Source organism: Salmo salar, chromosome 11 (genome assembly GCF_965601325.2).
Source record: "Salmo salar chromosome 11, fSalSal1, whole genome shotgun sequence".
NCBI lineage: Eukaryota > Metazoa > Chordata > Actinopteri > Salmoniformes > Salmonidae > Salmo > Salmo salar.
The window spans coordinates 62,122,581-62,142,290 of NC_138301.1; the positions used below are offsets into that span (position 1 = coordinate 62,122,581).

At 44.5% G+C, this 19,710-nt stretch overlaps 1 protein-coding gene across 4 annotated transcripts in view; it reads left to right on the plus strand.

The window, feature by feature from the left end:
• The window catches only part of LOC106591037 (palmitoyltransferase ZDHHC1), a 203,627-nt gene extending 184,664 nt beyond the window's left edge, over positions 1 to 18,963 (plus strand). For 3 of the 4 annotated variants that reach the window (XM_045689758.2, XM_045689761.2, XM_045689757.2), the window contains 3 exons: positions 9,511 to 9,619; positions 10,284 to 10,386; positions 13,057 to 18,963. In XM_045689758.2, coding sequence (XP_045545714.1) covers positions 9,511 to 9,619; positions 10,284 to 10,386; positions 13,057 to 13,628 — 784 coding nt within the window. In that variant the 3' untranslated portion in view covers positions 13,629 to 18,963. The remainder of the gene's footprint in view (positions 1 to 9,510; positions 9,620 to 10,283; positions 10,387 to 13,056) is intronic. The other variant, XM_045689759.2, reaches the window with a different exon arrangement.
• The last annotated feature ends 747 nt before the right edge of the window (positions 18,964 to 19,710 follow it).

Consider the following 19,710-nt stretch of genomic DNA (forward strand, 5'->3'; position numbering starts at 1 on the left):
CCCCCGGACAGGGCCAAACAGGCAGGATATAACCCCACCCACTTTGCCAAAGCACAGCCCCCACACCACTAGAGGGATGTCTCCAACCACCAACTTACCGTCCTATGACAAGGCCGAGTATAGCCCACAACGATCTCCTTCATGGCACAACCCAAGGGGGGGGCGCCAACCCAGACAGGAAGACCACGTCAGTGACTCAACCCACTCAAGTGACGCACCCCTCCCATGGACGGCATGGAAGAACACCAGTAAGCCAGTGACTCAGCCCCTGTAATAGGGTTAGAGGCAGAGAATCCCAGTGGAAAGAGGGGAACCGGCAAGGCAGAGACAGCAAGGGCGGTTCGTTGCTCCAGCCTTTCCGTTCACCTTCACACTCCTGGGCCAGACTATACTTAATCATAGGACCTACTGAAGAGATAAGTCTTCAGTAAAGACTTAAAGGTTGAGACTGAGTCTGCGTCTCTCACATTGGTAGGCAGACCATTCCATAAAAATGGAGCTCTATAGGAGAAAGCCCTACCTCCAGCCGTTTGCTTAGAAATTCTAGGGACAATTAGGAGGCCTGCGTCTTGTGACCGTAGCGTACGTGTAGGTATGTACGGCAGGACCAAATCGGAAAGATAGGTAGGAGCAAGCCCATGTAATGCTTTGTGGGTTAGCAGTAAAACCTTGAAATCAGCCCTTGCCTTAACAGGAAGCCAGTGTAGGGAGGCTAGCACTGGAGTAATATGATCAAATTTTTTGGTTCTCGTCGGGATTATAGCAGCCGTATTTAGCACTAACTGAAGTTTGTTTAGTGCTTTATCCGGGTAGCCGGAAAGTAGAGCATTGCAGTAGTCCAGCCTAGAAGTAACAAAAGCATGGATTAATTTTTCTGCGTCATTTTTGGACAGAAAGTTTCTGATTTTTGCAATGTTACGTAGATGGAAAAAAGCTGTCCTTGAAACAGTCTTGATATGTTCTTCAAAAGAGAGATCAGGGTCCAGAGTAACGCCGAGGTCCTTCACAGTTTTATTTGAGACGACTGTACAACCATCCAGATTAATTGTCAGATTCAACAGAAGATCTCTTTGTTTCTTGGGACCTAGAACAAGCATCTCTGTTTTGTCCGAGTTTAAAAGTAGAAAGTTTGCAGCCATCCACTTCTTTATGTCTGAAACACAGGCTTCTAGCGAGGGCAATTTTGGGGCTTCACCATGTTTCATTGAAATGTACAGCTGTGTGTCGTCCGCATAGCAGTGAAATTTAACATTATGTTTTCGAATGACATCCCCAAGAGGTAAAATATATAGTGAAAACAATAGTGGTCCTAAAACGGAACCTTGAGGAACACCGAAATTTACAATTGATTTGTCAGAGGACAAACCATTCACAGAGACAAACTGATATCTTTCCGACAGATAAGATCTAAACCAGGCCAGAACTTGTCCATGTAGACCAATTTGGGTTTCCAATCTCTCCAAAAGAATGTGGTGATCGATGGTATCAAAAGCGGTACTAAGATCTAGGAGCACGAGGACAGATGCAGAGCCTCGGTCTGACGTCCCTCTCCAGGTTAAAAGGTCATTTACCACCTTCACAAGTGCAGTCTCAGTGCTATGATGGGGTCTAAAACCAGACTGAAGCGTTTCGTATACATTGTTTGTCTTCAGGAAGGCAGTGAGTTGCTGCGCAACAGCTTTTTCTAAAATTTTTGAGAGGAATGGAAGATTCGATATAGGCCGATAGTTTTTTATAATTTCTGGGTCAAGATTCGGCTTTTTCAAGAGAGGCTTTATTACTGCCACTTTTAGTGAGCTTGGTACACATCCGGTGGATAGAGAGCCGTTTATTATGTTCAACATAGGAGGGCCAAGCACAGGAAGCAGCTCTTTCAGTAGTTTAGTTGGAATAGGGTCCAGTATGCAGCTTGAGGGTTTGGAGGCCATGATTATTTTCATCATTGTGTCAAGAGATATAGTACTAAAACACTTTAGTATCACCCTTGATCCTAGGTCCTGGCAGAGTTGATGTGAGTCAGTAATCTCTCCTTGTTTCTAATAATAAGACATTCCCTCTGTACTGCTGGTTGTTATCGCTCTCTCTCTGTAGTGCTGGTTGTTATCTCTCTCTCTCTGTACTGCTGGTTGTTATCTCTCTCTCTGTGCTGCTGGTTGTTATCTCTCTCTCTCTGTACTGCTGGTTGTTATCTCTCTCTCTGTACTGCTGGTTGTTATCTCTCTCTCTCTGTACTGCTGGTTGTTATCTCTCTCTCTCTGTACTGCTGGTTGTTATCTCTCTCTCTGTACTGCTGGTTGTTATCTCTCTCTCTCTGTACTGCTGGTTGTTATCTCTCTCTCTGTACTGCTGGTTGTTATCTCTCTCTGTACTGCTGGTTGTTATCTCTCTCTCTCTGTACTGCTGGTTGTTATCTCTCTCTCTGTACTGCTGGTTGTTATCTCTCTCTGTACTGCCGTCTCAAATAGGGAAAACCAATCAAAATAAACTGGTGGACCGGCTCTTAGTCTCAAATCCCTGCTTCTTTTTTAAACTGGATGACTGGAACCATATTTCAGTCATAAAAATGGACCTTGTGTTTTATTGTTCTTGGGGCGTCCACACACTTTCAAAGAGTGTCAAAGTATTTTAAGATCATCATTTGAGTGGATATGTGTAGTTGGGTTGTTCGGTAGCCTAAGTAGTGTCCCAAATGGCACCCTATTCCGTCCTGGTCAAAAGTAGTGCACTACATACGGTGCCCGTTTGTGATGCAACGTCAGTTATCCCTCCAGGCAGGTTTGTACATGTTTTCATAACTGACACACAATAAACAGTGTTTAGCATTAACACGTCATTTCATCATAACTTACGGCGACTGTGACCATGACAAATTCTCTATTTGTCTCCATGGTGAAAGCAAAATAAAATAATTTTCCCATGACTTTAATGACAGTCTGCTGTATGTCCCAAATGGCACCCTATTCCCTATTTAGTGCACTAATTTAGACCAGAGTGTTATAGGGGAAAGGGTGCCATTTTGGGATAGAAGTACAGTAAGGAGGAGAGCAACAGGAAAGTGATAGTGGTGTATAATGGAGGTGAACCTCTGATGTAAGTCTATTAGTCAAGCAGAGGAACACACTAATTACACTATACATTATACTCTCTTACACAAGGTCATACATTCATCCTCATGGCTAAATGGCTCCTTCAGAAAGGCTGGGCATTGGAGAGTCACGTGACCTACAAAAACACAACGGTCAGAAGACTGAAGACTCCTGGCGACAATTCATCATTCTATATTTCTATTGAGGTTATCTACTTCCAAGGTTTTATACTTTCTAGTTTAAATGTCGGTGGAAATGTCTAGGGGGGGGGGCAAGAAACATACGGGTTCACCCACCCAAAAATGTCAAATAAACAACCAGAAATCAACTGAAGTTATTACTGATGCTAGCTTTAGCAACGGCGTTTCGTTAGCTTTAGCAACGGCATCTCGTTAGCTTTAGCAACGGCGTTTCGTTAGCTTTAGCAACGGCATCTCGTTAGCTTTAGCAATGGCGTTTCGTTAGCTTTAGCAACGGCGTCTCGTTAGCTTTAGCAACGGCGTCTCGTTAGCTTTAGCAACGGCGTCTCGTTAGCTTTAGCAACGGCGTCTCGTTAGCTTGAGCAACGGCGTCTCGTTAGCTTGAGCAACGGCGTCTCGTTAGCTTGAGCAACGGCCTCTCGTTAGCTTTAGCTGAACAACAGGAGAGGATGGAGGAGGTGGTTACACGTCCTGGTGGTGCAGCAATTCAAGTAGTGAGGGAACAAGTTGTTCCCTTTTTTTGAGATCAGATGGACCTGGAATCAGTTCCAGATTTAATAGAAAAGGTGCATCACATTCAGACTGAGACAAAAGGAGCCTAAAAAGGGATGTGAACATCTGCACTTTGGATTTTGAGAAGATGCTGGTTCAAAAATGGCGTCGCTTGAGGATCAAGACAGACGCAATAACGTGAGGGTCACAGGGATTTCTACAAACCGGGGGAGAGGGAGGTGATACGATTGCTTTCCTGCAAGAAATCCTTCCCAAATGGATTCCATCACTTGGTACTACTCCGATTCAAATGGGAAGGGTTCACAGGATCTACAACCAATATGCAAAGGACAACCCCCAGACCTTCATGGTCTTCAACGTTCTCCGATACCAAGACCTCAACGCTATTCTACAAGGAGCGCTGGAAACAAGAAAGAATGCGCCCGTCCAAGATGGCGGGAGAACCATACGTTTTTATGTAGACTACAGTTGCCTTCACCAATGAGCGAAAGGAAAGCATTTGCAGATGTCCAGAGGGAGTTGTACACGCAGGGAATACCGTCTTTTCTGATCTATCCCGTTACCCTGCGACTTACTTTCAACGGTTAGAAACTCTCCTTCACCTCGGCATAAAGAAGCAGAGGAATTTCGGTGAAGTCTCCCCAGCTACAGGTCTACACGCCCCCTCTCCCCACCACAAAGAGAGTCCTTTCCTTTATGGATGCCGAGGAAGGGCCCGACAGCAGGAGGATAAGGAGACGCAGAATGAAACAGGAGAAACTGGGCGCTAAAGATGCAGCTAACCGGCTAGCTAACGGTTTAGTTGACTACTTAACTCTAAAGATGCAGCTAACCGGCTAGCTAACGGTTTAGTTAACTACTCAACTCTAAAGATGCAGCTAACCGGCTAGCTAACGGTTTAGTTAACTACTCAACTCTAAAGATGCAGCAAACCGGCTAGCTAACGGTTTAGTTGACTACTCAACTCTAAAGATGTAGCTAACCGGCTATCTAACGGTTTAGTTGACTACTCAACTCTAAAGATGTAGCTAACCGGCTAGCTAACGGTTTAGTTGACTACTCAACTCTAAAGATGCAGCTAACCGGCTAGCTAACGGTTTAGTTAACTACTCAACTCTAAAGATGTAGCTATGGGTTAACATTAGCTGGCTAGCGGGGCTGGAGCTTGGTTCAACCTGTTGACTTTATTTGGGATGATTTATTTGCTGTGTGGCCCAGTGGTCTAAGGCACTGCATCTTAGTTCTTGAGGAGTCACTATAGACACCCTGGTTCGAATCCAGGCTGTATCACAACCGGCCGTGATTGGGAGTCCCGGTGTAGGCCATCATTGTAAATAAGAATTTGTTCTGACTTGCCTAGTTAAATATAAAAATAAAAAATGATTTCTTCATCATTATTATTTAGTTACTGATTACAAAAAAAATGTGGTAATGTTTTCACTGTTTGAACTCTTGGATACAGCAATCGTCGGACTACCTAACGTTTTAACGACATTTAAATAGAGGTATGATGAGGGAGAGATGGTCCTTATCTCAGTTACATGTCACTACTTATCGAAGGTAAATCTGAACCACTTTCAGTTCAACTCATTATTACCAGGATTGTTTTTGACCATGGTTAAAACTGTCTCTTTTATGCCTGAATGTCCGTGGGTTGAATGCAAAAATGAAGAAAACTCAATGTTTAGACTGAATGCGCCGTAAACATTATTGATATTGCATTTGTCCAGGAATCTCATTTGTGAGTAGGGGATATCCCTCGTTTACAGGATGTGATGTTTAAAGTTTCTGCTTCGACTAGTGGAGCCTCTAAGTCTAAAGACGCGGTTATTTTTGATTTAAAAGGTTATTTAACTTTAGTTATCGAAAAGACTAGCAAGGATACTTCAGGCCGCTTAGCTTACATTTACACGTCTAACTATGGCAAGAAAGTAGCTATCTGAGCACCCGCTGTTTTTGAGGAAAGCTTTTTCCCTGGGCTTTCAGAGTGTCATAGGGGGCAGATATGAATGCAGTTTTCGATCTCATGTTTGATAGATCCACGCAAACGTTTTCACATGCCCAAGAATCAGCATTGTTAGCGTTGAATACAATGACGGAACATCTCAATATCTCTGATGAGTTCAGAATCCGGGCATCAAAAATTATACCTGGTTTTTTTTTGCATATCACAAATCATACTGTAGAATTGATTGTTTTCCGTTCTCACGTACTTTAAGTTTGTGCGTCGCTCCAATACAAATATTACCTGTCACACTTTCAGATCATAATCCCCTGGTTATCCAAATGGATGTGAGCTTGAAAGTGAATCAAACAAAACGTTGGCGTTTTTAATACGACTCTTCTTCAAAACAAATTGTTTCGTGGCTGAATTTCAAGCCAGATTCTTAGCAAAAAAAAAAAAAACAAGGACTCTGTAGCGGACCAAAGGTTTACATGGATGGTTACTAAAGGATTTATCAGAGTTTTACATCTCACCTCGATAAAAACAGGAATCACAGAATCAAGTTATTGAAGAAAAACATTTTTTTAAATCACTTGGAACAGAACCTGAAAAGGAATTACTCAAATAATGTCAGCAATGATTTGAGGGTAGTTAAACTGGAACAGAACGATTTATTAAGGAGGAGAGCTGAGTTCATCATGTATAGACTGAGGCAGAAATATTATTTTAATGGACGCAAACCAAGCGAGCTTCTAGTCTTAACGTTTCAAACAAAGGGAATCTTGTACTTCTATAGAATCAATTCAATCCCCCAGTTAAAGGCTTACTTTCTGATCCACAGGAAATGAATGCAACATTTCAGTGTTTTTTTTACCAGGAGTTATATACATCTTATATCCAGTTTGAACCAGACAAATGCAAGCAGGTTTTTATATACTCCTGATTTGCCCGTATTAAAGGAGAAGCAATCTGTGGATCTGGGCCGACCCATCTCGTTAGAGGAACTGGAGTCAGCACTGAAAGGTGCTAAAAAGGATGATGCACCTGGCCAGGATGGCATTCCACCTGAGCTGTTACTACAAATCACCTGGCCCGGATGGCATTCCACCTGAGCTGTTACTACAAATCACCTGGCCTGGATGGCATTCCACCTGAGCTGTTACTACAAATCACCTGGCCCGGATGGCATTCCACCTGAGCTGTTACTACAAATCACCTGGCCTGGATGGCATTCCACCTGAGCTGTTACTACAAATCACCTGGCCAGGATGGCATTCCACCTGAGCTGTTACCACAAATCACCTGGCCTGGATGGCATTCCACCTGAGCTGTTACTACAAATTACCTGGCCTGGATGACATTCCACCTGAGCTGTTACTACAAATCACCTGGCCTGGATGGCATTCCACCTGAGCTGTTACTACAAATCACCTGGCCTGGATGGCATTCCACCTGAGCTGTTACTACAAATCACCTGGCCAAGGTGGCATTCCACCTGAACTGTTACCACAAATCACCTGGCCTGGATGGCATTCCACCTGAGCTGTTACTACAAATTACATGGCCTGGATGACATTCCACCTGAGCTGTTACTACAAATCACCTGGCCAGGATGGCATTCCACCTGAGCTGTTACACAAATCACCTGGCCAGGATGGCATTCCACCTGAGCTGTTACTACAAATCACCTGGCCTGGATGACATTCCACCTGAGCTCTTACTACAAATCACCTGGCCTGGATGGCATTCCACCTGAGCTGTTACTACAAATCACCTGGCCAGGAAGGCATTCCACCTGAGCTGTTAATACAAATCACCTGGCCTGGATGGCATTCCACCTGAGCTGTTACTACAAATCACCTGGCCAGGATGACTTTCCACCTGAGCTGTTACTATAAATCACCTGGCCAGGATGGCATTCCACCTGAGCTGTTAATACAAAGCACCTGTCCTGGATGGCATTCCACCTGAGCTGTTAATACAAATCATAATGTGTTCCTACCGCTGCTATGCTAACAGAATGTGTTGTGTTCCTACCGCTGCTATGCTCAGAATGTGTTCCTACCGCTGCTATGCTAACAGAATGTGTTCCTACTGCTGCTATGCTAACAGAATGTGTTGTGTTCCTACCGCTGCCATGCTAACAGAATGTGTTGTGTTCCTACCGCTGCTATGCTAACAGATTGTGTTCCTACCGCTGCTATGCTAACAGAATGTGTTCCTACCGCTACTATGCTAACAGAATGTGTTGTGTTCCTACCGCTGCCATGCTAACAGAATGTGTTGTGTTCCTACCGCTGCTATGCTAACAGAATGTATTGTGTTTCTACCGCTGCTATGCTAACAGAATGTGTTGTGTTCCTACCGCTGCTATGCTAACAGAATGTGTTGTGTTTCTACCGTTGCTATGCTAACAGAATGTGTTCCTACCGCTGCTATGCTAACAGAATGTGTTGTGTTACTACCGCTGGCATGCTAACAGAATGTGTTGTGTTCCTACCGCTGCTATGCTAACAGAATGTGTTCCTACCGCTGCTATGCTAACAGAATGTGTTGTGTTCCTACCGCTGCTATGCTAACAGAATGTGTTGTGTTTCTACCGTTGCTATGCTAACAGAATGTGTTGTGTTACTACCGCTGCCATGCTAACAGAATGTGTTGTGTTCCTACCGCTGCTATGCTAACAGAATGTGTTCCTACCGCTGCTATGCTAACAGAATGTGTTGTGTTCCTACCACTGCTATGCTAACAGAATGTGTTGTGTTTCTACCGCTGCTATGCTAACAGAATGTGTTGTGTTTCTACCGCTAGCAGAATGGGAACCTGAGTTCTTTAAAAACCTCTCTGGGGTACGCTAGCGTCCCACTCGCCATCTAGTGGAAGCCTTAGGAAGTGCAATATGACCCCACAGACACTGTATATTGGATAGGGAATCACTTGAAAAACTACAAACCTCAGATTTCCCACTTTCTGGTTGGATGTTTCTCAGGTCTTTGCCTGCCATATGAGTTCTGTTATACTCACAGACATCATTCAAACAGTTTTAGAAACTTCAGAGTGTTTTCTATCCAAATCTACTAATAATATGTATATCCTAGCATCTGGGCCTGAGTAGCAGGCAGTTTACTCTGGGCACGGTTTTCATCCATACGTGAAAATACTGCCCCCTACCCCAAACAAGTTAACCACAACATTCCTGAGTTGCATGGTAGAAGCTGTGCTCCACTCACTTAGCTAGCTACATTAAAAGCTCATTAAGCTGGGAAGGTGCAGCTAACACAGTCTTCAAAAATATCCAGACTAAACAACGACCAGCTAGCCACAACTAAGAAGACAAACAGACTCACATCCAGACTAAACAACGACCAGCCAGACAGCACTAAGAAGACAAACAGACTCACATCCAGACTAAACAACGACCAGCCAGACAGCACTAAGAAGACAAACAGACTCACATCCAGACTAAACAACGACCAGCCAGACAGCACTAAGAGGACAAACAGACTCAGAGGGTTCCCTGCCAGATTTACTACTGGCCAAACCTGGCTGGAAGGAAAACATTTTGGGACTTGGGACATGGCAGAAATTTTAAAATAGGACTGGCCAATTTTGTTCACTTAAAACCGGCCAAATCTACATTAAAATCCTGTCGTCAAACTGCTAACTCACCCTGGCTTTTACTTTGTCTCTGTCTTTGCCACAGTTGGCAGTGAGAGGTGACTGTTATAGTGGGTGTTGTAACTTCCCTGTCTGTGTTGCGGGTCAGGTACTATGGCAACGGCAGAGTGCATAGTTCATCCAGCAGGATGGCTGAAGAGGAACAGTTACCCAGCGTCTCTACAGAGCACAGAGCTGCACCACGAAAACACATCCAGGTAAAACACACACACACACACACACACACACCCCGTCTCTACTGAGCACAGAGCTGCACCACGAAAACACATCCAGGTAAAACACACACACACACACACACACACACACACACACACACACACACCCCGTCTCTACTGAGCACATAGGTGCACCACGAAAACACATCCAGGTACGCACACACACACAAACACACACACTCATCCCGTCTCTACTGAGCACAGAGCTGCACCACGAAAACACATCCAGGTACGCACACACACACACACACACACACACCCCGTCTCTACTGAGCACAGAGCTGCACCACGAAAACACATCCAGGTACGCGCACACACATACACACACACACACACACACACACACACACACACACCGTCTCTACAGACCACAGAGCTGCACCACAAACACACATCCAGGTACACACACACACACGCAATGTGTGAGAGAACACATAAACAAGGGTAAGAGATGAATGCAATTATGGAAACCAACATCCTTCATTCTGACCATCATGTGGACCATGTGTGTGTTGAATGATGCTTCCTGGTCTCTGACCATCATGTGAACCATGTGTGTGTTGAATGATGCTTCCTGGTCTCTGACCATCATGTGAACCATGTGTGAGTGTTGAATGATGCTTCCTGGTCTCCTGTGTGTTTGCAGAAGAAAAAGAAGAAAGTCCACAAAGTGCCGGCGGAGGTGATAAACGACCGTTCCACTGAGACCAGCAGCAACAGAGACCCGGCCTTCAACACTACAGAACCTGGTGAGACCACACACACAAAGCCCCGGCCTTCAACACTACAGAACCACACACACAAAGCCCCAGCCTTCAACACTACAGAACCACACACACAAAGCCCCAGCCTTCAACACTACAGAACCTGGTGAGACCAGACACACAAAGCCCCAGCCTTCAACACTACAGAACCACACACTCAAAGCCCCAGCCTTCAACACTACAGAACCACACACACAAAGCCCCGGCCTTCAACACTACAGAACCTGGTGAGACCACACACACAAAGCCCCAGCCTTCAACACTACAGAACCACACGCTTTAGGTTTTACTATCCTTGTGGGGACCTGAAATGGATTTACATTCAAAATCCTATTTTCCCTAACCGTAAACCTAAACCTAACTCTAACCCTAATTGTAACCTTACCCCTAACCTTAACCCCCTAAGGACGATGTCCGTGCTCCCGCTGAAATCAAATTAGCATAATAATACATTAAAAAAATTATATAGCTTTAGTCAGTCCTCTTCTACTTGATATAGCGTTAGTCAGTCCTCTGCTACTTGACATGCTGATAAAGCATTAGTCAGTCCTCTGCTACTTGACATGCTGATAAAGAATTGGTCAGTCCTGTGCTACTTGACATGCTGATATAGCATTAGTCAGTCCTCTGCTACTTGACATGCTGATAAAATATTAGTCAGTCCTCTCCTACTTGACATGCTGATAAAGCATTAGTCAGTCCCCTGCTACTTAACATGGTGATAAAGCATTAGTTAGTCCTCTTCTACTTGACATGCTGATATAGCATTAGTCTGTCCTCTGCTACTTGACATGCTGATAAAGAATTGGTCAGTCCTGTGCTACTTGACATGCTGATATAGCATTAGTCAGTCCTCTGCTACTTGACATGCTGATATAGCATTAGTCAGTCCTCCTTTACTTGACATGCTGATATAGCATTAATCAGTCCTCTTCTACTTGACATGCTGATATAGCATTAGTCAGTCCTCTGCTACTTGACATGCTGATATAGCATTAGTCCGTCCCCTGCTACTTGACATGCTGATATAGCATTAGTCAGTCCTGTGCTACTTGACATGCTGATATACCGTTAGTCAGTCCCCTCCTACTTGACATGCTGATATAGCATTAGTCAGTCCTCTGCTACTTGACATGCTGATAAAGCATTAGTCAGTCCCCTGCTACTTGACATGGTGATAAAGCATTAGTTAGTCCTCAGCTACTTGACATGCTGATATAGCATTAGTCAGTCCCCTGCTACTTGACATGCTGATAAAGCATTAGTCAGTCCTCTGCTACTTGACATGCTGATATAGCATTAGTCAGTCCCCTGCTACTTGACATGCTGATAAAGCATTAGTCAGTCCCCTGCTACTTGACATGGTGATAAAGCATTAGTTAGTCCCCTGCTACTTGACATGCTGATATAGCATTAGTCTGTCCTCTGCTACTTGACATGCTGATAAAGCATTAGTTAGTCCTCTGCTACTTGACATGCTGATATAGCATTAGTCAGTCCCCTGCTACTTGACATGCTGATAAAGCATTAGTCAGTCCTCTGCTACTTGACATGCTGATATAGCATTAGTCAGTCCCCTGTTACTTGACATGCTGATAAAGCATTAGTCAGTCCCCTGCTACTTGACATGGTGATAAAGCATTAGTTAGTCCTCTGCTACTTGACATGCTGATATAGCATTAGTCTGTCCTCTGCTACTTGACATGCTGATAAAGAATTGGTCAGTCCTGTGCTACTTGACATGCTGATATAGCATTAGTCAGTCCTCTGCTACTTGACATGCTGATATAGCATTAGTCAGTCCCCTGCTACTTGACATGCTGATATAGCATTAATCAGTCCTCTGCTACTTTACATGCTGATATAGCATTAGTCAGTCCTTAGCTACTTGACATGCTGATATAGCATTAGTCAGTCCTCAGCTACTTGACATGCTGATAAAGCATTGATCAGTCCTCTGCTACTTGACATGCTGATAAAGCATTGGTCAGTCCCCTGCTACTTGAAGTGACATGAGTGTATCTGTTGGTAAACACAAAGTCTGTGTTAAAAATAATGCTTTAGAACGTGTTATAAGCATGTATGAGCCTTTATAATGTCTTATAACAAGGCTTAATATGTCGTCTCTCTCTATCTCTCAATGTTTACAATTGTCAACAGTCTCAAATTGTCTGTTATTTAGTCATTATGAGATGATTCTAAGACATTATAACGAGGTCATACTACAGAACTAGAGCAAATAGAACAGGCTTCCCCTTTTCAAGTCAATGGTGCCATAATGGACAGCCATTTTTAATGTACCCATGAGTTTAGTGTTCCTGTCAAATCGCCACGGTGAGAGGTTGGAGACCTGTTCTATTGATTCTATTTCTATGCTCATGTATATTGAGTAGCAGCTCTGTGATGTGAATGTCTGTCCCTTTCCTGTCCTCCTCCTCTCTGTCCTCCTCTCTGTCCTTCTCTCTTCTCCTTTCTGTCCTCCTCCTCTCCTCTCTGTCCTCCTCCTCTCTGTTCTCCTCTGCTGTCCTCTTCCTCTCTGTCGTCCTCTGCTGTCCTCCTCCTCTCTGTCCTCCTCCTCTCTGTCCTCTTCCTCTCTGTCGTCCTCTGCTGTCCTCTTCTCCTCTCTGTCCTCTTCCTCTCTGTCCTGTTCTCCAGTAGAGTCCTGCAGTGTAACTCCAGTCCCCACGTCCGTGTCCCACCTGTCCAGCTCCCTGAGCCAGCACCTCCCTTTCCCCCTGCGGGCCTCCCTGCCCCCCCCTAGCTCCCTACAGCCTGGTCTCCAACCTGGCCCCGTGCTGCCCACCGGGCCCCCTGCTGAGTATCACTCTGACTCTGCAGAGTCCCTGGAGGAGATCCCCGTGGCGCTGGCACGACTGGGCACCTCCGCCATGGCAGGGACGTCTACGGGTAGGACCGCTGCTGGATCGTCTTCTCAACGCTCTCTACTGCTGCCTGCAGCCCGACCCCATCCCTCGCCCCAGCCCCGGACCAAGAGAAAGACCTCCACACACAGGAGCAGGACAGGGGGAGGAGGGGAACAGAGGTTTGAGATGGCCGCCCAGCCTCCTACCGTTTACGTTAGTAGGAGTAGTGGACAGCCGGGAGGAGGTGCACAGCACCGGGACAACAAACGCAGCAGCAGGCAGGCCAGCAGGAGAGGCCTGGAGCAGCCTGGTCCTGGGCCCAGCTCCAACCATGGCTCCAGGGCAGGCACCCCAATGGCGTAGACTAGCTCCCCGAGGATGAACCACTGCACCCTGGGCCCCAGGATGGAGCACTGCACCCTGGGCTGGACCCACCACTGGGTCCTGGCTGGAGGGCTGGCTGGCTGTGTAGCTGGCTGGCTGGCTGGCTGACTGACTGACTGACTGACTGACTGGCTGTCTGGCTGGCTAGCTGGCTATGTAACTGACTGTCTGATTGACTGGCTGGCTAGCTGGCCGTGTAACTGGCTGACTGACTGTCTGTCTGTCTGATTGACTGGTTGGCAGGCTAGCTGGCTGCGTAACTGGCTGGCTGGCTGATTGTCTGACTGGCTGGCTGGCTGGCTGGCTGGCTGACTGGCTGGCTGATTATCTGACTGGCTGGCTGGCTGGCTAACTGTCACATTGTTACCTTGGTGACTAGGAAACACTGCATTTGATAGATAGAGAGACAATCTCTGATGTAGCATTGAGTGTTGATACAACCTATGCAAACTAAATAACTCAGCAGAACAGAATGGACTGACTGTCTGTTCTGGAAGAGTCTTGATACCACCGTCTCCACTATTCAACTATGACTACATCCCCAATGGCACCCTGTTTCCTATATAGTGCACTACTTTAGACCAGGGCCCAATGGCACCATGTTTCCTATATAGTGCACTACTTTAGCCCAGGGCCCAATGGCACCCTGTTTCATATATAGTGCACTACTTTTTACCAGGGCCCAATGGCACCCTGTTTCCTATATAGTGCACTACTTTAGCCCAGGGCCCAATGGCACCCTGTTTCCTATATAGTGCACTACTTTTTACCAGGGCCCAATGGCACCCTGTTTCCTATATAATACACTACTTTAGACCAGTGCCCAATGGGACCCTGTTTCCTATATAGTGCACTACTTTAGCCCAGGGCCCAATGGCACCCTGTTTCCTATATAGTGCACTACTTTAGCCCAGGGCCCAAAGGCACCCTGTTTCCTATATAGTGCACTACTTTAGCCCAGGGCCCTTAGAGCTAATAGGGTTTGTAATGCGTCCTATAGGATTATAATCCCCACAATGCTAAATGTTACCTGTGTTCACGTCTTCTGGTTAGTAATCACATATTGTTTATCATCATGTAAAACACCCAGCTTTTAGTATTATTATACTCGTTGTTATTTACTCCTATTGAAAAGTCTTTCTGAATGAAGAAGCCTTGGTGATTTGTACTGGGAGTAAGATGCATTTTCTTTATGCCTTCCCAGGTCTACACTTTGTAACCAAATGTTACCTGTTAAACTTTTTAGAACTTTTTCATGGAAACACCATTTATTGTGTGTTGGTATGTTTTCTACCTGAGTCTTTTAGTTTGTTTATTGTTTACTCATCTGTCTGCTATGGTGACTCTGTCTGCCTGCAATGGTGTCTGTCTGACTGCAATGGTGTCTGTCTGTCTGTCTGTCTGACTGCAATGGTGACAGTCTGTCTGTCTGACTGCAATGGTGACAGTCTGTCTGACTGCAATGGTGACAGTCTGTCTGACTGCAATGGTGACAGTCTGTCTGACTGCAATGGTGACAGTCTGTCTGACTGCAATGGTGACAGTCTGTCTGCTATGGTGACGGTCTGTCTGCCTGTCTGCTATGGTGACAGTCTGTCTGTCTGCCTGCCTGACTGCAATGGTGACAGTCTGTCTGTCTGACTGCAATGGTGACAGTCTGTCGGTCTGCTATGGTGACGGTCTGTCTGCCTGTCTGCTATAGTGACATTCTGTCTGTCTGCCTGTCTGTCTGCTATGGTGACAGTCTGTCTGCCTGACTGCTATGGTGACAGTCTGTCTGTCTGCTATGGTGACAGTCTGTCTGTCTGTCTGACTGCTATGGTGTCTGTCTGTCTGACTGCTATGGTGACAGTCTGTCTGACTGCTATGCTGTCTGTCTGTCTGTCAGTGCTGAGCATTAACTGAGATCACAGTAATTTTTTCAGTTTTTAAACAACTAATTGATGACATCGGTTCAATTATTTGAATTCCATTTATACTGAACAAAAATATCAACGCAACATGTAAAGGGTTATAAAATAAAAGATCCCAGTTTCATACGCACAAAAAGCTTATTTCTATCGAATATTGTGTACAATTTTGTTTACAGCCCTGTTAATGAGCATTTCTTCTTTGCCAAGAGAATCCATCCACCTGACAGGTGTGGCATATCAAGAAGCTAATTAAACATTACACAGGTGCACCTTGTGCTGGGACAATAAAAGGCCACTCTAAAATGTGCAGTTCTGTCACACAACACAATGCCACAAATGTCTCAAGTTTTGAGGGAGTGCAATTGGCATGCTGACTGCAGGAATGTCCACCAGAACTGTTGCCAGATCATTTAATGTTAATTTCTCTACCATAAGCCGTATATCCAACCAACCTCACAACTGCAGACCATGTGTTTCCATGCCAGGCCAGTACCTCCACACCTAAGGAATCGTCTGAGACCAGCCACCCGGACAGCTGATGAAACTGAGGAGTATTTCTGTCTGGAATAAAGTTATGTTTTGGAGAAAAACTCATTCTAATTTATCATCAGAGTGTTGAACCTCTCGGTGAACTCATTTATCATCAGGGTGTTAAACCTCTCGGTGAACTCATTTATCATCAGGATGTTAAACCCCTCGGTAAACTCATTTATCATCAAGGTGTTAAACCTCTCGGTGAACTCATTTATCATCAGGGTGTTAAACCTCTCGGTGAACTCATTTATCATCAGGGTGTTAAACCTCTCGGTGAACTCATTTATCATCAGGGTGTTAAACCTCTCGGTGAACTCATTTATCATCAGGATGTTAAACCTCTCGGTGAACTCATTTATCATCAGGATGTTAAACCTCTCGGTGAACTCATTTATCATCAGAGTGTTAAACCCCTCGGTGAACTCATTTATCATCAGGGTGTTAAACCTCTCGGTGAACTCATTTATCATCAGGAAGTTAAACCTCTATGTTACTGTTTTACAGCCTCAGTCACACTTACTCCTGACTGTGTGTGTGTGTGTGTGTGTGTGTGTGTGTGTGTGTGTGTGTGTGTGTGTGTGTGTGTGTGTGTGTGTGTGTGTGTGTGTGTGTGTGTGTGTGTGTGTGTGTGTGTTTTTTACTGTTTTTTTCTCAGTGGAGATGCAGTATTTACAAGACAGTTAAGTCCTTTCACAGGTAATCACCCCTTAAGGAACTGCTTTCCTCCTGTAACACACAAACAAGTACGTACGTACGCACACACACACACGCGCTCAGAGCCATGCTAAAGAAAGCACAGCCACCTGAGTAACTGTACAGTTGTTTTGCTGTGTCTCTTCTCATGCGTTTCGTTGTCTATGGTAACGTAGAAAACCACCACCATCCGTAACGACGAGCTAACGCGTTCATAAAATCACTTTAATTCACTGATTTAGCTCAACTCTCAACTGTTGAAACACACAGCAACAAGTCATCCCTAAAGCGAAGGCCCTGTCTTCCAAACAGCTATCATCCCTAAAGCCAAGGCCCTGTCTTCCAAACAGCTATCATCCCTAAAGCCAAGGCCCTGTCTTCCAAACAGCTAGAAGTCAGCAGGTCCAGGGGTCCAGAGACTAAATGACTGACGGGGTTAGAACACTGATCTCTGATCTGAGACTAAATGACTGACGGGGTTAGAACACTGATCTCTGATCTGAGACTAAATGACTGACGGGGTTAGAACACTGATCTCTGATCTGAGACTAAATGACTGACGGGGTTAGAACACTGATCTCTGATCTGAGACTAAATGACTGACGGGGTTAGAACACTGATCTCTGATCTGAGACTAAATGACTGACTGGGTTAGAACACTGATCTCTGATCTGAGACTAAATGACTGACGGGGTTAGAACACTGATCTCTGATCTGAGACTAAATGACTGACTGGTTAGAAAACTGATCTTTATTTTACCTTGTGATCCCTGGAGACTAATGTAAAACCAGTCATATGGAAGCAGTGGTGTAAAGTACTTTAGTAGTACTTTGAAGTATTTTAACTTAAGTTGTTTTTTTGTCGTATCTGTACATTACTTTTACTTCACTACATTCCTAAATAAAATAATGTACTTTTTACTCAATACATTTACCTGACACCCAAAAGTACTCGCTACATTTTGAATGTTTAGCAGGACAGGAAAATGGTCCAATTCCCGCTCTTATCAAGAGAACATCCCTGGACTCACTAAACCGAGAACATCCCTGGTCATCCCTACTTCCTCTGATCTGGAGGACTCACTAAACAGAGAACATCCCTGGCCATCCCTACTGCCTCTGATCTGGAGGACTCACTAAACAGAGAACATTCCTGGTCATCCCTACTGCCTCTGATCTGGAGGACTCACTAAACAGAAAACATCCCTGGTCATCTACTGCCTCTGATCTGGTGGACTCACTAAACAGAGAACATCCCTGGTCATCCCTACTGCCTCTGATCTGGAGGACTCACTAAACAGAGAACATCCCTGGCCATCCCTACTGCCTCTGATCTGGAGGACTCACTAAACAGAGAACATTCCTGGTCATCCCTACTGCCTCTGATCTGGAGGACTCACTAAACAGAGAACATCCCTGGTCATCTACTGCCTCTGATCTGGTGGACTCACTAAACAGAGAACATCCCTGGTCATCCCTACTGCCTCTGATCTGGAGGACTCACTAAACAGAGAACATCCCTGGTCATCCCTACTGCCTCTGATCTGGAGGACTCACTAAACAGAGAACATCCCTGGTCATCCCTAGTGTCTCTGATCTCTAGGACTCACTAAACAGAGAACATCCCTGGTCATCCCTACTGCCTCTGATCTGGAGGACTCACTAAACAGAGAACATCCCTGGTCATCCCTACTGCCTCTGTCCTGGAGGACTCACTAAAAACACATGCATTTTTTGTCAATGATGTCTGAGTGTTGGAGTGTGCCCCTGGCAATCCATACATTTTAAAAACAAGAAAATGGTGCTGCCTGCTTTGCTTAATATAAGGAATTTGAAATGATTTATACTTTTACTTTTGATACTTAGGTATATTTATTTTACTCAAGTAGTATTTTACTGGGTGACTTTTACTTTTTACTTGAGTAACTTTCTATTAATGTATCTATACTTTTACTCAAGTATGACAATTGGGTAGTTTTTCCCACCACTGTATGGAAGCAAACTGAAATTCATATCACCATCCAATTTAACCCCTTTTCCACAGTGAAGTAGGCTATAATAATTCAGCATTTTAATTGTGTGCCCTCGTGATCTGTAAGGATGAAATTTGAAGATCTGTGCCTTACTCAGTTTTATTTGACAATTTGTATCTTGTTAATAAATATTAGCCACTATTGATTGTGATTTGATCTTATAAATGTGAACAGACAACCCAGCTAACACATTTTGTTCCTCGGAAGTTGCGGGAACATCCGTTTTTGTTTCTGGGAACGAATCCATACGTTTCCTGACCGGGTAAAACTGAAAGTTTTTTGTTTTTAATGTTCTGAGAACGGAAGTGAACATTTCTCCCTGTTCTGGGAATGTAAATTTATAGGTTTCAGGGAGGTAATGAGAATGTTTTACTATGGTTCCCTGAACGTTTTTATGGGAGATTTCATTAACGTTCTGAGAACATGTTTCAATAAAACTTTTAATAACACTGTGAGCTTAGATTTTGGACTCCCAGCACAGATAGGACACATGGAAATTAATTTGTTTAGACAATCACTTTTTGTCTTATTGTGGCACAGCGTCAGTGAGATTTAAACGGCCAACACATCTGAACACACTTAACAAGATGGAGGACAGAGAGAGTTTTGTTGACGCTGAGAACAGAATGTCGATGTTTTTAAATAACGTTCTTAGAATTGTTCTCTGAACGTTACTAACGTTTTCTTGTGGTTTTATAAACAATAGAGAACATGACTTTAAATATGAACCATGTAGGAAACCTGTAGGAAACGTTATGCCAAAGTATTGAAATTCCCAAAGAAGAACGTTTGTTTTTTTAACGTTCTCTGAACTATTTGAGAACATTCCCCAATGTGAAATTAAACGTATCCATATTTGAACTTTTATGAAATGTTCTGTTAAAGTAA